General features: G+C 45.6%; 2 protein-coding genes across 4 annotated transcripts in view; both read left to right on the top strand.

Moving 5' to 3' along the window:
* LOC137432275 (choline/ethanolamine kinase) overlaps positions 1 to 8,693 on the top strand; it is a 48,066-nt gene extending 39,373 nt beyond the window's left edge. For 2 of the 3 annotated variants that reach the window (XM_068124070.2, XM_068124072.2), the window contains exons 10-12: positions 282 to 379; positions 4,340 to 4,421; positions 7,368 to 8,693. In XM_068124070.2, the coding sequence (XP_067980171.1) occupies positions 282 to 379; positions 4,340 to 4,421; positions 7,368 to 7,430 (243 nt within the window). In that variant the 3' untranslated portion in view covers positions 7,431 to 8,693. The remainder of the gene's footprint in view (positions 1 to 281; positions 380 to 4,339; positions 4,422 to 7,367) is intronic. The other variant, XM_068124073.2, reaches the window with a different exon arrangement.
* Positions 7,920 to 23,453, top strand: part of LOC144893358 (USP6 N-terminal-like protein) — an 81,554-nt gene continuing 66,020 nt past the window's right edge. Inside the window, exon 1 of the mRNA XM_078783928.1 lies at positions 7,920 to 8,018. Within this exon, the coding sequence (XP_078640054.1) occupies positions 7,920 to 8,018 (99 nt within the window). The remainder of the gene's footprint in view (positions 8,019 to 23,453) is intronic.

Genomic DNA, 23,453 nt, shown 5'->3' with positions numbered 1-23,453 from the left:
CGGGCAAGGGGAGATGCAGAAAATAGGGCAAAATGGAGAAGATTGTCATAGGGACCGCAGGGATAATGGCCTTAAAATGCCTGTTGTTTGTTTGTTGTTGTGTGCATATGCAAATATTTGACCTTTTTGAAAATGCATATCCACTGGTTCTACTTTAAAGTTCGAAAGTTCTACTTTTAACAAATACCATAATTGATGCAACCCTTCAATTTTTAAATTGTCAGTTTCCCCTTTATTGGTGTAATATCGAAATTGTACAAACACTTTTGTATGTTTTCCAGCTTCATTTTATTCGAAAATACCTGGACCAGATGGATGGTCCAAAGGGCTTGACAGAAAGGGCTCAACAAGAAGAAGACTTGCTTGAGGAAATCAACAGGTCAGTCGTTGGTGTCCGAGTGCAAGGTCTGCAAGCAGCCTACCATTGGAAGGTTGTCAAAAAAAACAACAAATGTCCACCTTCATGAAGATTCTCCCTATCTACACACCCCAAACTCAGAGAGGGTGCAGCATAGAGCAACTGGAATGATTATGGGGCTGGCTAGATTAAGCTTTGAGTGGCTGAGTGAGAGAGGAATTGATACATTCCAAAGGATGTGTTTTACAAAAACCAGTGCATACCGAGAAAATACCTGCCAAGACGAGAGGGAGGGAGTGGCCTGATGGAACTCAACCAGGTGCACAGAGCAACGAGTGTAGGACAAGCTGAGTATGTGAAATGCTCAACAGACTATCCGATGCAATTTGTAAACAAACATGAACACAACAAACCTGAAAAAGTATCACGAACTCACCTTGCAAAGAATTTCCAAAAACAGGTGCAAATAGAAGATGCTGCACAGGAAAGTGAAACAGCAACAAATACAGGCCCAACTAGAACGGCACTCAGTAGAGAGCATACCTCTGCCAGGTGAAAAGTTTACGTTTTGTATCCCAGAGTAGACCAGAAAATCACAATACAGAATCACATTTGATCAAAATCATCCGTCCACAACTTTTTTAGATATCCTGCTTTGTATCGTTTTTGGCCCTATCTCCCAATGGTGAAGAATCACTTTAAAATTATACTAGCCGGATCTGGATCTTCACCAAAGTCGAATCGATTCTTCCTTGTCACACACACAACCTGTCCACCAAGTTTCGTCCAAATCCGTCCACAACATTTTGAGATATCCTGCTATGTATCATTTTTGGCTATATCTCCCAATGGTGAAGAATCACTTTAAAATTCTACTATCCGGATCCGAATCCGGATCTTCACCAAAATCTAATCGTTTCATCCTTGTCACATACACTACCTCTGCCAAATTTTGTCCGAATCCATCCACAACCTTTTGAGATATCTTGTTCACAAACAAACAAACAGACAGGGGTGAAAACATAACCTCCATCCACCTTTGGTGGCGGAGGTAATAATGGCAAAAATGACAAAATTAATGTATAAAAAGAAATATCAAGAAATACCTGGAGTGGGAGCCATTCTCAATGGAGAGCTGTATGGAAGCGTTGTATACCTCAGCAATGTCTTGCCTCTGCAGAGAATACCCAAATGGTGGTTGGCCGTTGCTAGTTTAGTGGTACTAGCAAGTTGCTTGTGCCTGCATGGGATTCTAAATGGGGTCGGGATGGAGTAGCCAAAAATGCAAATATAGCATCTTTCGTCATCAAGAAGGCCGGCAAGCTGGGAGAAACAATTCACCTCTATTGCCACATCTGATGTAATTTAAATTCTCTAATGGGGGTGAGGTTCTCCATTTGAAACTTTGTTCGATATATGTAGCTTTTTGAAGCCTCGGGTCTGTAATTATATTTTGTATTGGTGTTAGTCAGTGACCAATTGCAAATTAATAGTAGGATAATAGCAAAGTTGGAAGCCGAACTAGTTGTCAGAGATTAGCCAATTGGAGAAGCGAGTGCCTAAGGCTGCATTGATGGGCTCCATTACTTTGCTTATTATAATGGGGTGAAGGCTGAGAGGTCTGTAAGTTAGGGGATCAGGTTTGGAACTTTATGAATAGGAGTGATGTTTGTAACTTTTTCAAAATGGAGCAAATGTGAAAGAGAAAAACACTCTGCCATGTGAAATCCACGAATAACCTTTGAAAGAGCGAGGAGAGGATATGATAAGATGGAAAGATTTGAGTTCATGAGGACTATTGAGCATTTGTGCCTGCAGGAACTGTTGCGGAAGAGGTAGAGCTGGGCAAGGAAATTCTCAACTTTGACTGGAGAGAAGTCAACATGGTGTAGACCATATGGAGACATTTTGTAGATAATGTGGGAAAAGGTGGGTACAGGAAGGGATGGATTTGGGACATTGACCTTTTGAAGGCCCTCCCCGAAGATTCGACAGAGGTTGTGTGTTTCACGCCTGTCTGTTTACCTTCGCAAAAGCGGAAGGTTATGTTTTGATCGCTGTGTATTTATTTGTATGTCTGTCTGTGTGTATGTTAATCGCATAACTCAAAAAGTATTCAACCGAATTGCATGAAATTTGGTGGGATGATTGGTTATTATACGGGACACATTTGATTAGATTTTGGGAAACAGATTTGCTCAAATTCTGACTATTTTTAACTCGATCGTATTTCACTCAAAGTTATGAGCGACTGAAGAAGAAGATGTCCATCCAGGACGTCATCACTATAACGCGATCTCCCGCGATCATTTCAACCTCAAAAAAAATTATAATAGCAGATTTGACAATAGATGAGGCATATTAACAAACGAATGAAACAGATTTGCTCAAATTCTGACTATTTTTAACTCGATCGTATTTCACTCAAAGTTATGCGCGACTGAAGAAGAAGATGTCCATCCAGGACGTCATCACTATAACGCAATCTCCCGCAATCATTTCAACCTCAAATGAAATTCAAATTGCAGATTTGTCAATCGGGGAGGCATATTAACAGACGAATGAAACAGATTTGCTCAAATTCTGATTTTTAAAAATCGATCGCATTTCACATAAAGTTTCACATCGCATACACTCCCATGCCAAGTACAGAACAGTAGCTGCGGCGAAGGTATGCGCTCTACCGAGTGCCCGGATTCTAGTTGTGTCTTTGTCTGTCTGGCTGTTTGTGCAGGATACTCAAAAAGTTGTGGACGAATTCGGCCGAAATGTATTGTAGAAGTTGGGGTATGTGACGAGGACGAAATGATGACATTTTGGTGATGATCCGGATCGGTATACTGGAATTTTTAGCGATTCTTCACCATTGAGAGCTGGGGCCAAAAACGATATATAGCACGATATCTCAAAAAGTTGTGGATGAATTCGGGCGAAACTTGAGCAAGTTTGGGTGTGTGACGAGGAAGAATTCCATGTTTTGTGAAGACCTGAATCAGAGAATATTTTAAGTGGTTCTTCACCATTGAGTGACTTTGGTTCATCACGATATATAACGCGATATCTCAAAGTTATGGACGGATCTGGATGATACTTGGTTGACTGGTTAGGTGTCTGCAAACAACGAATTGTTTCGATTTTGGTGAAGATCCGAATCTGGATGCGATTTATTTTTTCAGTGATTCTTCACCATTAAGAGATGGGGCCAAGAACGATTTATAGCATGTTTCAAAAGTTTTGGGCAGGTGATGACAAAACCAGGAAGAGCTTGGTTCGATGACGAGAACAAACCGATTTGGTTCCGGTCTGGATTTAGATTTGGCATACCGGTGGGATCCAAAACGTGAACTTTTCAGCTTGACCAAGGTATGCACTCGACCGAGTGCTGTTCTTGTTTATATATGTAAAATATGGCTGAATCTTCATCACTACTCCAAACTCTCACCCTTTTTTTATCTACACCACCTCACCTCATTGGTATCTACATCTACACCACATCATTGGTATCTACCCCTTTTACATCATTGGTATCTACACATCATTATCTTTATTGATATTTATCTACACATCATCATATTTATCGACACATCATCATCATCGTCATTATCTTTATTACACATTGGTGTCTACACATCATCATACATTGGTATCAACATCATTGATATCTACACATCATTGGTATACATCGGCATCGACACCACCTCACCACCAACACCATCCTCACCTCACCTATCTACACCACCTCACCTCACCTCATCTACACCACTTCACCTCATTTATCTACACCTCAACATCATCGACACCACCTCTCCATATCTACACCACCTCACCTCACCTCCACCACCTACCCTCACCCATTCCCTGACCCTCGTATATTTATCCTTATTTTATCTCCTTCGTCTTCCTAGTTTCTGTTACCGTAGCTTTTGGCATGCTATGCTAAGCTTTTCTCTTAAACCCCAATGTTGTTTGTGCTTTTTCCAGGTTTGTTCTGACATCCCATTTCTTTTGGGGTCTGTGGTCTCTTCTTCAAGCCAGCATGTCGACCATCGCGTTTGGCTACCTTGTGAGTCGGACATTCAGCAAAATTGAGGGATCTTTAAATTCGATTGTTTGTTCATTTGGACAGAGGAAGAAGAAGTTGGAAGAGTGTCAGCAGTATTCAGGATTGCAAAGCAGTTAGTGAAAGAGAGGTGCGATGTGATGGGGGTGAGTTGCTTGAAGGATGAAGTGGGACAAATCGTTGTGGACCCAGATGGAATGAAAGGAAGATGAAAGAGATATATGGAAATGATGTTGAATGCAGAGAATGAATGGGATGGCAACATAGAGAGTAACCCACTTTTAGGACCGGCAGAGAAGATAACCAAGAAGGAAGTTGAGGAAGCGATAAAAGCAATGAAGAGTAGAAAAGCGGGAGGGCCGCCGGGAGTTGTGGGAGATATGTTGAAGGCAGTGGGAAGTTGGGGTTTGAAGAGAATGACATAGATCTGTAATCTGGTGGTGAAAGAAGGCCGCATTCCAGTGGATTGGGAAGTGACTACCCTCGTCCCTCTATACAAGGGAAAAGGTGACCCTCTGGACTGTGGATCATAGAGCGATAAAGTTATTAGAGCATGGAATGAAGGTATTGGACAGCGTGTTGGAGAAGAGGATAAGGAAGAAAGTGAAGATCGACGAAATGGAGTTTGGATTTATGCCAGGAAGAGGAATGACAGACGTGCTTTTTATTGTAAGGCAGTTGCAGGAGAAGTACATGGAGAAGAGGAAGAAGTTGTTTCTTGGGTTTGTTGATCTGGAGAAAGCATTCGATAGGGTTCCACGCAAAGTATTGACATGGGCGTTGAGGAAGTTAGGAGTGGAGGAATGGTTGATCAGAGTCGTGATGGCAATGTATGAAAGAGCGCGCACAGCTGTAAGGACGGGAACAGTGGTGTTTGAGGTGAGGTGAGGTGAGGTGGGAGTGCATCAGGGGGTCGGTGCTAAGTCCACTACTATTTGCAGCTGTGATGGAGGTGCTTGCTTGGAACGTAAAGGCGGGTTTACCGTGGGAGTTGTTGTATGCAGGTGATCTGGTTTTGATTGCAGAAAGTATGGATGGACTGAAAGAGAATATGAACAAGTGGAAGGAATGTATGGAGGCAAAAAGTCTGAAGGTGAATAGCGGAAAGACGAAGGTGATAGCAAGTGGTAAAGCATGTGGTGAGGTGAAAATAACTGGGAAGTGGCAGTGTGCTGTGTGCAGGAAGGGTGTCGGAGTGAATTCCATTCAATGTGCACTGAGTGGGTTCATCAAAAATGTAGTGGTCTGAGAGGGTCATTAACCAGTGTGGCAGCTACATTCAAGTGTAAGGTGTGCACAGAGGGAGCTGCAGATGGAGGAAATGTTGAGTTGGATCTTGGAGACGGCGTGAAGCTGGAAAGTGTTAAAACATTTTTCTACCTCGGAGACATGCTGAATGGAGAAGGTGGATCAGACTCGGCAACGGTTGCTCGAGTGAGATGTGCATGGAAGAAGTTTCGGGAACTGAGTGGCGTGCTGATGAGGAGGGGAGTGTCATTGAAGCTGAAGGCAAAGGTGTATGCTGCATGTGTGAGAAGGGTTATGATTTATGGGAGCGAGACATGGGTAATGAACGTAGAGCAGCAACGAAGGCTGGAAAGGGTGGAAATGCGAATGGTTCAGTGGATGTGTGGAGTATCGTTGAGAGAGAAGAAGACAAATGATGAATTGCAAAAGATGATGGGAATAGAGCCTGTGATGGATGCTGTGAAGAGAAACAGGTTGAGGTGGTTTGGTCATGTGTTGAGGAAGGATGAAAGTGACTGGTTGAGAAGAGTGATGGAAATAAATGTATAAGGAAGTAGTGTACGGGAAAGATCGAGAAAGACTTGGCTAAAGATGGTGGAAGAAGAAATATGGGCAAGGGGGTTAACAAGGGGAGATGTAGAAAATAGGGCAAAATGGATAAGATTGTCCTGGGCCCTGCAAGGCTAACCCCTGCTCTCGCAGGGAAAATGGCCTTAAAATGCCTGTTGTGTGTTGTTACCCTCGCCTGAGGAGAGGGTATTGTATTTGAGTCCGTTTGTCTGTTTGCCCGCACAGAATAAATATGATTTTCTCTGCAACCGTTGGTCCGATTGACAAGTAATTGTCACCATCAGTGCAACTCCACCTGTAGAATTTTAAAATGATAATTATGACGTCATAGGTCGTGGTTCGGCCACCATCTTGGGAAAACCGCAACCGTCAGTACTTTGCGGGAAAACCGCAAAAATTGCACCTCTATATCTCCAAAAGCGCTGAATCGAAAACATTGAGACATGGCTCATTGTAAAGAACTCTGCATGTGGAATAACATCTGTGAATGATAGTGTCATATGTGTTGGGCGAGCGGCTAGGGTGCCGGCTTAGGATCCTAGGATCCTGGGTTCGAATCCCGGTCGATCGCTGAATTAACGCCAGGGGGTTGACTCAGCCTGTCATCCTTCCGAGGTCGGCTAATTGAGTACCAGTTCACTGGTAATTCCCTGTGTGTCGTAAAAAGGCGGCAAAAATGGTTGGCGTCAGGAAGGGCATCCGGCCGTAAAACATTGCTTCAAAAAGGGGACCCAAAAACAACAACAACCACGGTCCCCGAAAAAGGCCAACCCCTGCTTTGCGGGGAAAAATGGCCTCTAAAGGTGGTTATATATATAATGATGGTGTCAGAGGTGCCTCCATTATGTCGTCATAATTTGACAAGTACAAAACGTCATCCGATCAAGATGAAATTTCTTGAGCATAATCTAGGAATAAATTAGTTGAGACAAAAAAAATAAATGCTGACGTCATCGATCACGTGGTTCAGCCGCCATATTTGTTTTCACACAAAAACCTTTAAAACCACTGAAAATACACCCTGGCGAGGGTTTGCAATCTGATTGCTCTTTTTCTTGTTGTTCAGTTGGACTTGTAAATAAAGTTCTTTGCCTAATCATTCTTTTTTCTTTCTTTCTTTCTTTTTTTTAGGATTATGCGATTGCTCGACTTGAAGCCTATTTCGAGCACAAGAAGAATTTTGAAGAATTTTGAATCGCAGCAAAGCATACGTGATGTGATGAACGGTCCATCCTTCTGCAACCTGATGTGAATCTTGATGAACAGACATGTGTGCATCTTTTGATGTTGTTTTATACCACAATTTAACCTTTTTTCTAAAAGAAAAGACACAGGAGATCCACTCTTCCCCCTTCCCTCTCCAAAACTACTTGAGTGTTGAGACTTTGCAACAATCAAATATTACTGATGTCTCCCTTATTGAGGTCAGAAGAAAAGACTTTTGTTTGCCTTTGAATGATAATGCGTTTCTCCTTTAGGGTTGTGGATAGCATTCATTGGTGTTCATGCAGGTGGTATGTCTAAACTGGAAAAGTGTTGTAAGACTCTGATGATCTTCCTGATGATCTGATGCCTTTTGATAAAATACACTAAACTTGACCAACGAGAGTACAAGGTTATCGTTTTCACTTTTCACCCCACTACGGTAGGAGCCAGTCTATTAAGCATAGATGCGTGACCGCCATGATAAAGAAACGCAAAACCTTTGAGCGAATCCGTCTGGGTGGTCGTGTGAAGCTGGTGAACCTGACTGTTGATGTTGAGCTTAGCGCTGATAAGCTTGTTGGTGCAGCCTTCTGAAAGGTCGCGTCAGTACTCTGGTCGTTATTCTCTGGTGTTGTCTTGCTGTTGAGAGCAAAGTGACCAAGGGGTGGTTTGCATAGTTTTGAGCTACGATTGGAAATGCGATCGATTGATGCAGTGGCATCACTTTCTCATCCTTGGTCTGAGGTCCAAACTACTCCTTTTTTTTTCCCCCCTTTTCCTTGAATTCCATTCATGCTAGAAGGGTAACCAGCTTTACCAAATAGCATCGACTTGCTGTTCATGTGACACGTTCCTTGTCGAACCTCGTCTGTGATGTGATGGACTCAAGAGTCCGTTGGAAGTCAAGTTGCCAAGGTTTGTTGGTGTGCAAACACTAACAGATCAAGACGAGCCCTTTGGAGTGTTGGCATTGTTTGTTGTCAATATGACCCGTCATCATCGATTGGTTAACGTTTAAGTCCTTGCTGTGGAACAAACGTGGCTGCTGTTGCAGGAGCATCTGGATTTACTTTCCACATTTTTTGTCGAGTTATCAGACTTTATACTTGATTGCATGACTATATCAATGTTGCATCACTGCAGAAAAAGCACTATAATTATTTCTTTCACCGAGGTCCATGTTTTCATTTGAGATGTACATCTGCTGTTGCCTGAAAAATGATTGTTGTACAATAAAGTGCAGTTATCTTTTTTCTATCCTCCAGTGTGATTTGTAATGTGTGACCATCATTGTAAAAGTGTTAGATTTGTCACTTCCGCCTTTGTTATTATATACTTGTAGGATTTTTTTAGTTTCAGGTGATATTGTTGTTAAGATTTTTGTGTGAAATGGAGATGACTTTAGTAAAAGGTAAAAATAAATGTTTGTGAAGGAAAAAGGAAAACGCGGCAAAGAAACCGGAAGAGGAGAGAGGGAGGAGATGGCCATGAGAGAGATACAGCCGTGAGTCACATCGAGGCTGCGAGCGGACTTTTTGATATTGGTCACGAATGAGTTGAGGCTTCCCGTGAAAGGGATTGTCCGCGACATCGTCCTATATTGCGATTTCAATTATACCTGCATCTCAGGTTTTATTACCAAGCGTGAGCTATTGTTGGCGGGAAAGCAAGAGCCTCCATTACAGGCCGATCGGCTGGTGTTTCGTGTTTTGTCGTTGGAATTCCCATATTGACCTTTCACCTTGTAAATCCTCGTTCGTAGCCGTGCCGCTAACTGCTTGTTCTTGTCGTTCTGCACGACTTCACCCTTCACCCCGTGTGGGCATTTGTGCACGGACTTTGGGAGTGTTACATTCCACTCACGTTTGGCGTATCGTGAGTTTATTGCTTTGAGAGCATTGGGGAATGATGGTACCATCATAGGTATTGTTCATTTGATGCAAGTGATATTTTCATTGTACTTCAAGAAGGTTATTATTGTGTATGTGAGAGTTCTGAATACAATTACTTGTTTTGTTCTACACAATTGCATTGGTGTGATTTTACCATGGTTTATTAGAACACTCAAAATAACATCGTTCTGTTGCATTCCCTCTCGAGACTCTGAGGTGCACTGAACCGGAGTTTGGGGAGGTAACACGTAACAAAAAGTAATAATGGCTTTCCCTGACAGCTTGCTATCTCTTTGGTCCTTATCGGAAGCTGACATTATGAATTCGATATTGAACAAGCATTCTGAGTATTGCGCTGCAATACATGTCCCCTACCAAAGTTCAAAGTGCCATAATTTGTCAAAAATAAATATAATATGCAAAGTTATGCACGGTTGATGCTGGTTTTCAAACTTGATCTGAGGTATGCTGAGACACGTGTCACGCCTCGCCTCGTTGATAAGCCCGCAAGGTCGCTCCGTGGAGCGGCCTGCACGTATTGCACTGTGAATTATATAATTACCAACTCACGGTCTGAGGTACTAGCGATTCAAGAGATATCCATTTTTTTCATATTTTCGTTTAACGATATCTGCCAAACCACGTGCCCTATCGCAAATTCCAAAAGGCCATTTTAGTAGATTGACATGCTGTACAGATCTGTGAAGTTTCCCCTCGATTGGATCAAAAATGAGGGAGGATCTCGGTTTTAAAGGTTCATGCTTAAAAACGTCATAACTCTGAAACCATGTGATGCATTACATCATGCTCGTTGACTTTTTTGTTCGTCATGGGTATGCGATTCTGCCTGCAAAGTTTGGCCTCGATCAGTTCAGCGGTTGCAGAGAAAAAGGGGTTTTCGTGTTTTCACGAAAAACAATATGGCGGCCGAACCACGTGACCTGTGACGTCATAATTCCCATTAAAATATTACACAGACCGAGTCCGCCCCTGCAGTGAAAATTTGATCTCAATCGGTCCAATTATTGCAGAGACAATCTTTTTTAAAGGAAATTAAAACTTAAAATGGCAGAGTTAAGGATCATCAGAATTATCAGAATTCCCAAAGTTCAAAGTGCCATAACTTTGTCAAAAATGATCGAAACGTCGTGAAGTTGGAACTTGATCTGTAACTTATCATGAGGAAACCATGTACGAAGTTTGAAATCATTAGCATTAAGCGTTTAGAAAGAAAAGTCCGGAAAGCTGTTCTTTGCGTGACGGACGGACTGACGGAATGACTGCAAACCTATAGTCCCCTCCGGTGTACACCGGTAGGGGACTAATAGAACAAGCATTCTGAGTATTGCGCTGCAATACATGTCCCCTACCGGCAGTCTGTCGTCCGGAAAACTCTTGGGGGAAATTACGAAGGGTTACTTATCCACAGGTTCCGAATCGTTCCCAATCGCTAATTACCTCAGGACGGGCTCACCTGTGATTCGCACTCGGGACTTCGATTTAAACACCTTGCAGACAGGTCAGCAGAAGCATGAGAAAATACGTTTTTGATAAAGAACCTTTTGAGTCGCTAAATATCAGGAATTTATTATATTTTTCGGTTCACGATCAATGTGCATATATATGTTGTTCGGCTTGGCTCCGCCCCTCCCGAAAGCATGCGCTGTTGACGTTCGCGAGACGAGGCTGAGGGCGCGCGGTGCGGCTTGAGGGGAACTCTAGAATAAACAAGATATCCATTTTTAAAAAATATTTTCGTTTAATTAACGATATCTGCCAAACCACGTGCCCTATCGCAAATTCCAAAAGGGCATTTTCGTAGACTGACATGCTGAACAGATCTGTGAAGTTTCCCCTCGATTGGATCAAAAATGAGGGAGGAGCTCGGTTTTAAAGGTTCATGCTTAAAAACGTCATAACTCTGAAACCATGTGACACATGACGTCATGCTCGCTGACTTTTTTGTTTGTCATGGGTATGCGATCCTGCCTGCAAAGTTTGGTCTCGATATGTTCAGCCGTTGCAGAGAAAAAGGGGTTTTTGTGTTTTCACGAAAAACAATATGGCGGCCGAACCACGTGACCTGTGACGTCATAATTACCATTAAAATATTCTACAGACCGAGTCCCTCCTACGGTGAAAATTTGATCTCAATCGGTCCAATTATTGCAGAGAAAATCTTTTTTAAAGGAAATTAAAACTTAAAATGGCACTGAGTTCAGGATCATCAGAATTATCAGAATTCCCAAAGTTCAAGGTGCATAACTTTGTCAAAAATGATCGAAACGTCGTGAAGTTCGAACTTGACCTGTGACTTATGAGGAAACCATGTGCCAAGTTTGAAATCTTTAGCGTTAAGCGTTTAGAAAAAAAGTCTGGAAAACTGTTCTTTGCGTGACGGACTGACGGACGGAGGGACGGAGTGCAAACCTATAGTCCCCTCCGGTGTACACCGGTAGGGGACTAACGAGCATTCTGAGTATTGCGCTGCAATACATGTCCCCTACCAAAGTTCAAAGTGCCATAACTTTGTCAAAAATGATCGAATATGCAAATTTATGCACGGTTGATGCTGATTTTCAAACTTGATCTGAGGTATGCTGAGACACGTGTGTCACTCCTCGCCTCATTGATAAGCCCGCAATGTCGCTCCGTGGAGCATCCTGCACGTATTGCACTGTGTGAATTATATAAATTATTACCAACTCACGGTCTGAGGTACTAGCGATTCAAGAGATATCCATTTAAAAAAAAAAAAAATTCGTTTAATTAACGATATCTGTCAAACCACGTGCCCTATCGCAAATTCCAAAAGGACATTTTAGTAGACAGATGCTGAACAGATTTGTGAAGTTTCCCCTTGATTGGATCAAAAATGAGGGAGGGGCTCGGTTTTAAAAGTTCATGCTTAAAAACGTCATAACTCTGAAACCATGTGACGCATGACGTCATGCTCGCTGACCTTTTTGTTCGTCATGGGTATGCGATTCTGCCTGCAAAGTTTGGCCTCGATCTGTTCAGCCGTTGCAGAGAAAAAGGGGTTTTCGTGTTTTCATGAAAAACAATATGGCGACCGAACCACGTGACCTGTGACGTCATAATTACCATTAAAATATTCTACAGACCGAGTCCCTCCTATGGTGAAAATTTGATCTCAATCGGTCCATTTATTGCAGAGAAATTGGTTTTTAAAGGAAATTAAAACTTAAAATGGCACTGAGTTTAGGATCATCAGAATTATCAGAATTACCAAAGTTCAAAGTGCCATAACTTTGTTAAAAATGATCGAAACGTCGTGAAGTTCGAACTTGACCTGTAACTTATCATGAGGAAACCATGTGCCAAGTTTGAAATCGTCAGCATTGAGTTTAGAAAAAAAGTCTGGAAAACTCTTCTTTGCGTGACGGACTGACTGACTGACGGAATGAGGGACGGCGTGCAAACCTAAAGTCCCCTCCGGTGTACACCGGTAGGGGACTAATAATTGAGAATATGAACAAACAAAGATGGTATTTTACGACAGAAAATGTATTTGGGGAAAAGGTAATTCTGTCAATCAAGCCTGAACCACAACACCTGTATTAATTAGCCCAATTACTTCACCATATCCCCTGTATTATTTAGCCCAATTACTGTACCATATCCCCTGTATTATTCAGCCCAATTACTGTGCCATATCCCCTGTATTATTTAGCCCAATTACTGTACCATATCCCCAGTATTAATTAGCCCAATTACTGTACCATATCCCCTGTATTATTTAGCCCAATTACTGCACCATATCCCCAGTATTAATTAGCCCAATTACTGTACCATATCCCCAGTATTAATTAGCCCAATTACTGAACCATATCCCCAGTATTAATTAGCCCAATTACTTTACCATATCCCCAGTATTAATGAGCCCAATTACTGTACCATATCCCCAGTATTAATTAGCTCAATTACTGTACCATATGCCCAGTATTAATTAGCCCAATTACTGCACCATATTCCCAGTATTAATTAGCTCAATTACTGTACCATATGCCCAGTATTAATGAGCCCAATTACTGTACTGTATGCCCAGTATTAATTAGCCCAATTAGTGCACCATATCCCCTGTATTATTTAGCCCAATTACTGTACCATATCCCCAGTATTAATTAGCCCAATTACTGCACCATGTACCCTGTATTATTTAGCCCAATTACTGCACCATATGCCCAGTATTAATTAGCCCAATTACTGTACCATATCCCCAGTATTAATTAGCCCAATTACTGTACCATATCCCCAGTATTAATTAGCCCAATTACTGTACCATATCCCCAGTATTAATTAGCCCAATTACTGTACCATATCCCCAGTATTAATTAGCCCAATTACTGTACCATATGCCCAGTATTAATTAGCCCAATTACTGTGCCATATCCCCAGTATTAATTAGCCCAATTACTGTGCCATATCCCCAGTATTAATGAGCCCAATTACTGTACCATATCCCCAGTATTAATTAGCCCAATTAATGCACCATAGCCCCAGTATTAATTAGCCCAATTACTGTACCATATCCCCAGTATTAATTAGCCCAATTACTGTACCATATCCCCAGTATTAATTAGCCCAATTACTGTACCATATCCCCTGTATTAATTAGCCCAATTACTGTACCATATCCCCAGTATTAATGAACCCAATTACTGTACCATATCCCCTGTATTAATTAGCCCAATTACTGTACCATATGCCCAGTATTAATTAGCCCAATTACTGTACCAATACCATTCTTACTAACAGGATCACACGCCCAGCCATTTCACTCGACTCGTGCACCAAACCAAGCAATACCGAGCTACTTCCAGCACCACAGATGTCAATATCCAACCAAATTTACCTACTCCCTCGACCTACTTTTAAACTACCCTCCCCGGGTATTCGTGAATGGGTCCATCCTTCCCCCATTCACTCCTTCGCACCATGCACTCCACTCCACTCAATCCACACTCCATTTACTCCACACCATTCATTCCATACCGCCAAGCTCGACTTGCACACCATGCAAGCCAATGCACTCATTGTCATTAACACACACACACATCCTTCTCGAGCATTGCCTCATTTGCTAACCAGCACTATAAGGACTTCCATACCAATTCCTCATTTCATCACCCTCACCACAAAGATTCTCATGCACACAGCATCATCTGGCTATCTATTTCCCCTAATGTTAGTGTTCTCCCTGTCATCCCTTATACTATGCACATCCCCCGTCATTATAATCCAACTACTCTACGTCGCCACCACAGGTACAATAGTCACTACTTAAATCTTGGTCACCTATCGTCATTTTTCTAGATCCATATACATTATCCTAACCCTCCCGGGCTAGTTTGTACTGCCACCCCATAAACTATAGCTCCTCTGCCCAAAAGAAGGGATAGTGGATTTACCATCCCTCTACATCACTATAACCATTTGTCCACTATGAGCCTCTCGGTGCGAATACATTTTCATCACAGCTCGGCTTTGAAAAGCCGAGCCATGTATACGGGTGGTCTGTCTCCTGCAGGTTGGGTCCGTCCGGCATTCGGATTCAGGGGAGGAGGTTTTGTCGGGCCAAGGCTCCAGGCACCATCTCGGCGCAATGCTTTGCGCTCCCAAGCGCGATGGCCCAGCCTTCCCTGGCCGGAGCGCCGACACCACAAGGGGGCGCTGCTCCGAACCCTTCTCCTTCCCCTCAAACCGGGCCGGTCGCCTTGCCTGGCAAAACGCGGCACCGACCGTGCAGGGCGGGGCCCGGCCCGGATCGTGCACGGCGCTCCTTACAGGAGCGACGTGGCAACGATCCCCGCCAGCCCCCGCAGCACACAAAGCGCACCACGCCCCGAGAGCTCGCGTCGGCCTAAACGCTAACCCGGTTAGCATCGATGCTCGACTCGCATGCTCACACCACGCGTTCCTTTTCTCACTTGCACATCCAGGCGTCTCCATACACTCCATGCATTCCATGCATTCCTCTCGCGCACATTGTTGCGTACTCTTGCCATTCGCACACTCCGTTACACACTTCGTAACACACCTTTCTTCCCCGCACTCCTCGCGTGCACTCACCCCCGTTACGTACTCCGTAACCACCACGGGTGTGCACTCTGTTGCACACCCACTCAGCGCACACCTACCCACGGGTGTGCAATCCCCTGTCGCACACCCAATCACGTGCTCCGGGGTGCACTCCTGCACACTCTCCACAACCAACTCAGGTGTGCATTCTGGCACACGCTCTTCATCCATATCCATCTCACACTCTGTGTCGCTCTCACTCTCACTCCCATACTCTGTAACACACTCGCTCTTTGACGCACACTTTTTTCTTACACGCGCGCCATTTCCATTCACACCGCACCACGGACCTTCCACAAGCGCCCGGGTTACGCCAGGATCCCAAGCGCGCGAAAAATCCTCTCGTGCCAAATCTTTTCGCGCCATATACAGCCCGGCTTACCTTCGGGATCCTCTTCTCCACACGCACCTGCAAATCTTTATAAGGATTAGCAAGTACGGCATCAGGATGTGAATACAGACTTTGCACATACTCAATCTTTTCCCTCTGCGAGTGCTTTTCTAAGCCCGCTGTCTCTTCAACCCCAATTTCCACTATTGCTTCGATTTCCTCATTAAGCTCGACGACCGCTGGCGCTAATAAAATAAAATTCTCTACTTCGGCGGTCGCCGACTTCCCCATACCCCGGGTCGCGATTTCTATTCCCATCCACGTGACTTCGCTTTGCTCTAACTCGCTTTTCCTGCGTTCCTCAAGCCGCGTTACCTCGTCGCGTACGAATGCGACCTCCTCGCCTGCCCTGCAGTCAATTTCCCTCTCAAATTCCTTTGTTTCATACCTGACTTGCCCCCTCGCTAGCCCCTTGTTAATTTCCCGGGCTTGGCCACCCATGTCCTTCAATTGACCCCCTAATTTGTTCTCGACTCCTCCCAATTTGTTGTCTAATCCCTCAAATTTGCTGTCTAACCCCTCAAATTTGCTGTCTAACCCCTCAAATTTGCTGTCTAACCCCTCAAATTTGCTGTCTAACCCCTCAAATTTGCTGTCTAACCCCTTAATTTGACCTCCCAATTGCTCCCCCAGTCGATTTTCCATTTCCTCACTGTCAGCCTTCATTTCTCCCATCTCTTTCCTCAAATTGTTTAACCCGTCTTTCAATCCCATTTGTATAGTTGCCTGCAGCTGCGCCATGAGGGCCTGCATATCCATCCCTCCCGCTTGCGCAGCGGGCGCGGCCCTCGTCGCCATGTGTGAGGCGCCGTCATTTTGTGCGCCTGCAACCCCCGCTACCGCACCTTCTTTGTTTTCCTACTCCATCTCCCCCAATTCTTCAACCTCTTCCCGGGGGTCCTGGGTTGCCTCTAACTCCTCTTCTATTTCCCCCACCGGCATCCGATCACCTTGGTTATCCATGGCGCGATTCAATTTGGATGTTTTAATAAAATTTCGGCTGCTCGAAATTTTGACCAAAATCTTTTTTAGATATAAAAAATTTGTGTCGGGTCCAAATCCCACTCCCATACACCATTTGTTACGGCCAATAGCACAATTGGTGTCCAAAATTTGGTCTAAAAAATTTAGTCCCGGGTTCCAAATCCCAACTCCTGACTACCAATTGTTACGGATCTCGGGGGTCGGCGCTCCCCTTATTAAGGGGGGGTTAATCCCCATGTCTTTTTAGCTGGCCGTCCCGAGTCCTGGGGGTTATAACGTCCTTCCCGGCATGGCGTTAGATAGGGTTTGTTAGGCCTAGGGGTTCACAACTACCTAAGTACCAACGCCGGCCGGAAACGAGGGAATAACTCCCGCTCGAACCACGGATATGTTGGAAAATGCCGAGCGGTTAGCAATCCGCGATCCGAGCTGTTAACAATGAGACTAAACCCGATTCTGAGCGGTCTGAGCGGTTCCTAATCGTGCCACAGGTAATCGTGCCACAGGCTGGTGTCTCGTACGTGTGCGTTCCTGGACAAGTCCGTTTATAAGCGTGTCTCCAACCAAACTCATGCGCATTTCCAAATCAGACTCGTATAAGCGCATCTCCAACCCGAGTCCTTTTTACCGCCAACCTTCCACTCGAGTGCTGCCGTATCTCTCTCTCAAAGGGCTTTGCATTCGCGCTTATATAACGCGCCACGCGATCACTACGCGGGCCTCAAGGCCACGCCTGTCGGTGATGTTACATCAGCCCTGGTTGGCTGGTGAGGGCTTACCGGCCACGCCTTTGACGGCTGGTTGACAGGCCACACCGTCTTCTTGGCGTTCCGCCCCCTTTTTCCTCGGGCCTGACCGCATGGTTTATGGCGGCGCTTGAGCGAGCTATGAGGCACCGACTGTAGGGCCGCGTAATGGCGTCGCTTGGAGAGGGAGGTCGCAAAATGAACGGAATTGGGCCTAATCTTATTTAATTGACGCAACGCAGATTCAACTATTGGAAACACGGCCTTATCTAAAACACATAATAATGAAATAACTAAAGTCCTATGGTGGCCTATGTGTTGCTTGTGGACTAACTATGGGGTGCAACCTTTAACCTTTTAATAATGGGGTATTTACAAGTAATTATTTACAGGTGAGGGTTCTAAAACCGCAACACTGCACCCCCCCCCCCCCCTTCTTCCAGGCTCGGCCCTAGCCGAAACAAAAGGGCTATCTTTTAACTTAGTGTGGCACTTAGGTGTGGTTACCCTCTACTTTTAACCTCACCCTGAGTGCGACAGTTTCAACACTAAATATGTCCCACCTGCTGCGTTGCATCCTATCTAACCGACTCACGCCCACAATTAACCGAATTACGGAATTATTCTCAAACTACACATTTAGCCGGTGGGAAGCATTATTTACAGTACACTAATTATTTACACTACAACCCAGGACCTGTCTTTTGTGGGAAAAGAAAAGATGGTTTTGATAAGGGGAAAATGCCATTGTCATGCACTGCACCGATACACCATACCATATGTACCCAATAAAATGCACCATAATAAACAAAATGCACCAAAAGCACCATAAAAGCACAAAGAGCACCAAAGAAGCACCATAATGAAAATGCACAGAACAAACATTTTAAAATAATAAAATGATGTCTTCTTGCTTCTCTGCTCTGCTCGGCCGATGTTTCTGGCTGTCTTCTTGCTTGTTGTTATTTTTAATAAGAAGGGCACACACCGCGTTCGCTTTTTATTATTTATATGGCCAGCAGGACCAACTCAGGTGGTCCACTGCTGCGCATAGATGCCACTTTAAAACACAGTGGTCCGCAAGCCAGATACCGCTGACAACAATGGTCGGTCCCAGCAGAGGTGCCAGGCCACAGTACGTGTGGTCCATAAGTGGTGCCAGGCCACAGAACGTGTGGTCCATAAGTGGTGCCAGGCCACAGAACATGTGGTCCATATGGTGCATCAGTGCAGGCAGGAGGCAGCAAGGGTGCGGGCGAACAACTGCGGACACCTGCACACTCCCCTCGGGCACAAAAGAACATGGTCCATGAGTGGGGAAGGAAGACAAAGCAGATTAGCGGGGGAAGGGCACAAGGGTACACATCATACAAGGCAATGCGACATGAAGGGCGCGGGAGAGCGAGCCGAGAAAGCTCGTCCCTAACGTTCGTTACCCCCCATGTCACCTACCCTACCCTTGCCCTTCCCCGTATTTACACAATCTACACATTTACAAATTCGTCGCTAACGTCTTGTCTTTCCCAATATCCCCCCTAATCCAAATTCGTCATCAATCCCTCCTAAGGAGGAAGAGATGGAATATCAAACAATGTCTCACCCACGTCCTGATGCGTCTTACAATCAAAAACATTTGCCAAACATGGTGTGGAGTTCTATAACCTTAGTGAGTGGATGCAGATGGTGCGAAGAGATTTTCTCCTATCTATACTTCTAAATGACATTAACACTTTACACTACCCGGGGTCTTGCCCTGCCAATCCATTGGCCATCTTTGCACTATGTGGTTCTAAAAACCAATTCCCATTGACCATACTGTGGCGCTCTCCAATTTGGGGTCTCACTCCCACGATTTTTCAACCTGTGCCCTTGCACAATTTCAGGGCTGGGTCGTGTGGTTCACCAACAGGTCCGCTCACCTGTACACCTCCGCCATTGTAGTTGCCACACGAGCTTACCGAACTCCTCACCCTAACCTGGGGAAGGCCCTCTGGCTCCCTTACCCCACTAATGCCCCCTCTGGCATTGGGCTACCCGGGTCCTCTCTCGGGATCCACGGGCCCCACTGAACTCTACTACCTGGCTCCCAGAGCCTACCTGCGGCCTCACCTGGAAGACAGACTACCAGTGGCGGAGTGCCCATTTAACCATTCTTACTAACAGTATCACACGCCCAGCCATTTCACTCTACTCATGCACCAAACCACGCAATACCTTGCTACTTCCAGCACCACCGATGTCAATATCCAACCAAATTTACCTACTCCCTCTACCTACTTTTAAACTACCCACCCCGGGTATTCGTGAAGGGGTCTATCCTTCCCCCATTCACTCCTTCGCACCATGCACTCCACTCCACTCATTCCACACTCCATTTACTCCACACCATTCATTCCATACCACCAAGCTCTACTTGCACACCATGCAAGCCAATGCACTCATTGTCATTAACACACACACACACATCCTTCTCGAGCATTGCCTCATTTGCTAACCAGCACTATAAGGACTTCCATACCAATTCCTCATTTCATCACCCTCACCACAAAGATTCTCATGCACACAGCATCATCTGGCTATCTATTTCCCCTAATATTAGTGCTCTCCCTGTCATCCCTTATACTATGCACATCCCCCGTCATTATAATCCAACTACTCTACTCTACGTCCCCACTATAGGTACAATAGTCACTACTTAAATCTTGGTCTCCTCTAGTCATTTTTCTAGATCCATATACATTATCCTAACCCTCACGGGGTAGTTTGTACTGCCACCCCATAAACTATAGCTCCTCTGCCCAAAAGAAGGGATGGTAGATTTACCATCCCTTTACATCACTATCACCATTTGTCCACTACTCTGAGCCTCTCGGTGCAAATACATTTTCATCACAGCTCGGCTTTGAAAAGCCGAGCCTTAAATACGGGTGGTCTGTCTCCTGCAGGTTGGGTCCGTCCGGCATTCGGATTCAGGGGAGGAGGTTTTGTCGGGCCAAGGCTCCAGGCACCATCTCGGCACAACGCTTTGCGCTCCCAAGCGCGATGGCCCAGCCTTCCTTGGCCGGAGCGCCGCCACCACAAGGGGGCTGCAGGAGTGACGCGGCAACGATCCCCGCCGGCCCCCGCAGCACACAAAGCGCTCCACGCCCCGAGAGCTCACGTCAGCTAAACGTCGGCCTAAACGCTAACCCAGTTAGCGTCGATGCTCGACTCGCATGCTCACACCACGCATTCTTTTCTCACTCGCACATCCAGGCGTCTCCATACACTCCATGCATTCCATGCATTCCTCTTGCGCACATTCTTGCGCACTCTTGCCATTCGCACACTCCGTTACACACTTCGTAACACACCTTTCTTCCCCGCACTCCTCGCGTGCACTCACCCCTGTTACGTACTCCGTAACCCCCACGGGTGTGCACTCTGTCGCACACCCAATCACGCGCTCCGGGGTGCACTCCTGCACACTCTCCACAACCAACTCAGGTGTGCATTCTCGCACACGCTCTTCATCCATATCCATCTCACACTCTGTGTCAATCTCACTCTCACTCCCATACTCTGTAACACACTCACTCTTCGACGCACACTTTTTTTTTTACACGCGCGCCATTTCCATTCACACAGCGCACCACGGACCTTCCACAAGCACCCGGGTTACGCCGGGATCCCAAGCACGCGAAAAATCCTCTCGCGCCAAATCTTTTCACGCCATATACAGCCCGGCTTACCTTCGGGATCCTCTTCTCCACACGCACCTGCAAATCTTTATAAGGATTAGCAAGTATGGCATCAGGATGCAAATACAGACTTTGCACATACTCCATCTTTTCCCTCCGCAAGTGCTTTTCTAAGCCCGCTGTCTCTTCAACCCCAATTTCCACTATTGCTTCGATGTCCTCATTAAGCTCGACGACCGCTGGCGCTAATAAAATAAAATTCTCTACTTCGGCGGTCACCGACTTCCCCATACCCTGGGTCGCGATTTCTATTCCCGTCCACGTGACTTCGCTTTGCTCTAACTCGCTTTTCCCGCATTCCTCAAGCCGCGTTACCTCGTCGCGTACGAATGCGACCTCCTCGCCTGCCCTGCGGTCAATTTCCCTCTCAAATTCCTTTGTTTCATACCTGGCTTGCCCCCTCGCCAGCCCCTTGTTAATTTCCCGGGCTTGGCCACCCATGTCCTTCAATTGACCCCCTAATTTGTTCTCTACTCCCCCAAATTTGTTGTCTAATCCCTCAAATTTGCTTTCTAATCCCTCAAATTTGCTGTCTAACCCCTCAAATTTGCTGTCTAACCCCTCAATTTGACCTCCCAATTGCTCCCCCAGTCTATTTTCCATTTCCTCACTATCGGCCCTCATTTCTCCCATCTCTTTCCTCAAATTGTTTAACCCGTCTTTCAATCCCATTTGTATGGTTGCCTGCAGCTGTGCCATGAGGGCCTGCATATCCATCCCTCCCGCTTGCACAGCGGGCGCGGCCCTCGTCGCCATGTGCGAGGCGCCGCCATTTTGTGCGCCTGCAACCCCCGCTACTGCACCTTCTTCGTTTTCCTCCTGCATCTCCCCCAATTCTTCAACCTCTTCCCGGGGGTCCTGGGTTGCCTCTAACTCCTCTTCTATTTTCCCCACCGGCATCCGATCGCCTTGGTTATCCATGGCGATTCAATTTGGATGTTTTAATAAAATTTCGGCCGCTCAAAATGTTGACCAAAATCTTTTTTAGATATAAAAAATTGGGTTCGGGTCCAAATCCCACTCCCAGACACCAATTGTTACGGCCAATAGCACAATTGGTGTCCAAAATTTGGTCTAAAAAATTTAGTCCCGGGTTCCAAATCCCAACTCCTGACTACCAATTGTTACGGATCTCGGGGGTCGGTGCTCCCTTTATCAAGGGGGGGTTAATCCCCTTGTCTTTTTAGCTGGCCGTCCTGAGTCCTGGGGGTTATAACGTCCTTCCCGGCATGGCGTTAGATAGGGTTTGTTAGGCCTAGGGGTTCACAACTACCTAAGTACCAACGCCGGCCGGAAACGAGGGAATAACTCCCGCTCGAACCACGGATATGTTGGAAAATGCCGAGCGGTTAGCAATCCGCGATCCGAGCTGTTACAAAATGAGACTAAACCCGATTCTGAGCGGTCTGAGCGGTTCCTAATCGTGCCACAGGTAATCGTGCCACAGGCTGGTGTCTCGTACGTGTGCGTTCCTGGACAAGTCCGTTTATAAGCGTGTCTCCAACCAAACTCATGCGCATTTCCAAATCAGACTCGTATAAGCGCGTCTCCAACCCGAGTCCTTTTTACCGCCAACCTTCCACTCGAGTGCTGCCGTATCTCTCTCTCAAAGGGCTTTGCATTCGCGCTTATATAACGCGCCACACGATCACTACGCGGGCCTCAAGGCCACGCCTGTCGGTGATGTTACATCAGCCCTGGTTGGCTGGTGAGGGCTTACCGGCCACGCCTTTGACGGCTGGTTGACAGGCCACACCGTCTTCTTGGCGTTCCGCCCCCTTTTTCCTCGGGCCTGACCGCATGGTTTATGGCGGCGCTTGAGCGAGCTATGAGGCACCGACTGTAGGGCCGCGTAATGGCGTCGCTTGGAGAGGGAGGTCGCAAAATGAATGGAATTGGGCCTAATCTTATTTAATTGACGCAACGCAGATTCAACTATTGGAAACACGGCCTTATCTAAAACACATAATAATGAAATAACTAAAGTCCTATGGTGGCCTATGTGTTGCTTGTGGACTAACTATGGGATGCAACCTTTAACCTTTTAATAATGGGGTATTTACAAGTAATTATTTACAGGTGAGGGTTCTAAAACCACAACACTGCACCCCCCCCCCCCCCTTTTTCCATGCTCGGCCCGAGCCGAAACAAAAGGG

The sequence above is a fragment of the Myxine glutinosa genome, chromosome 8 (genome assembly GCF_964187855.1).
Source record: "Myxine glutinosa chromosome 8, kmMyxGlut1.1, whole genome shotgun sequence".
NCBI lineage: Eukaryota > Metazoa > Chordata > Myxini > Myxiniformes > Myxinidae > Myxine > Myxine glutinosa.
This window is presented reverse-complemented; position numbering and strand designations above follow the sequence as displayed.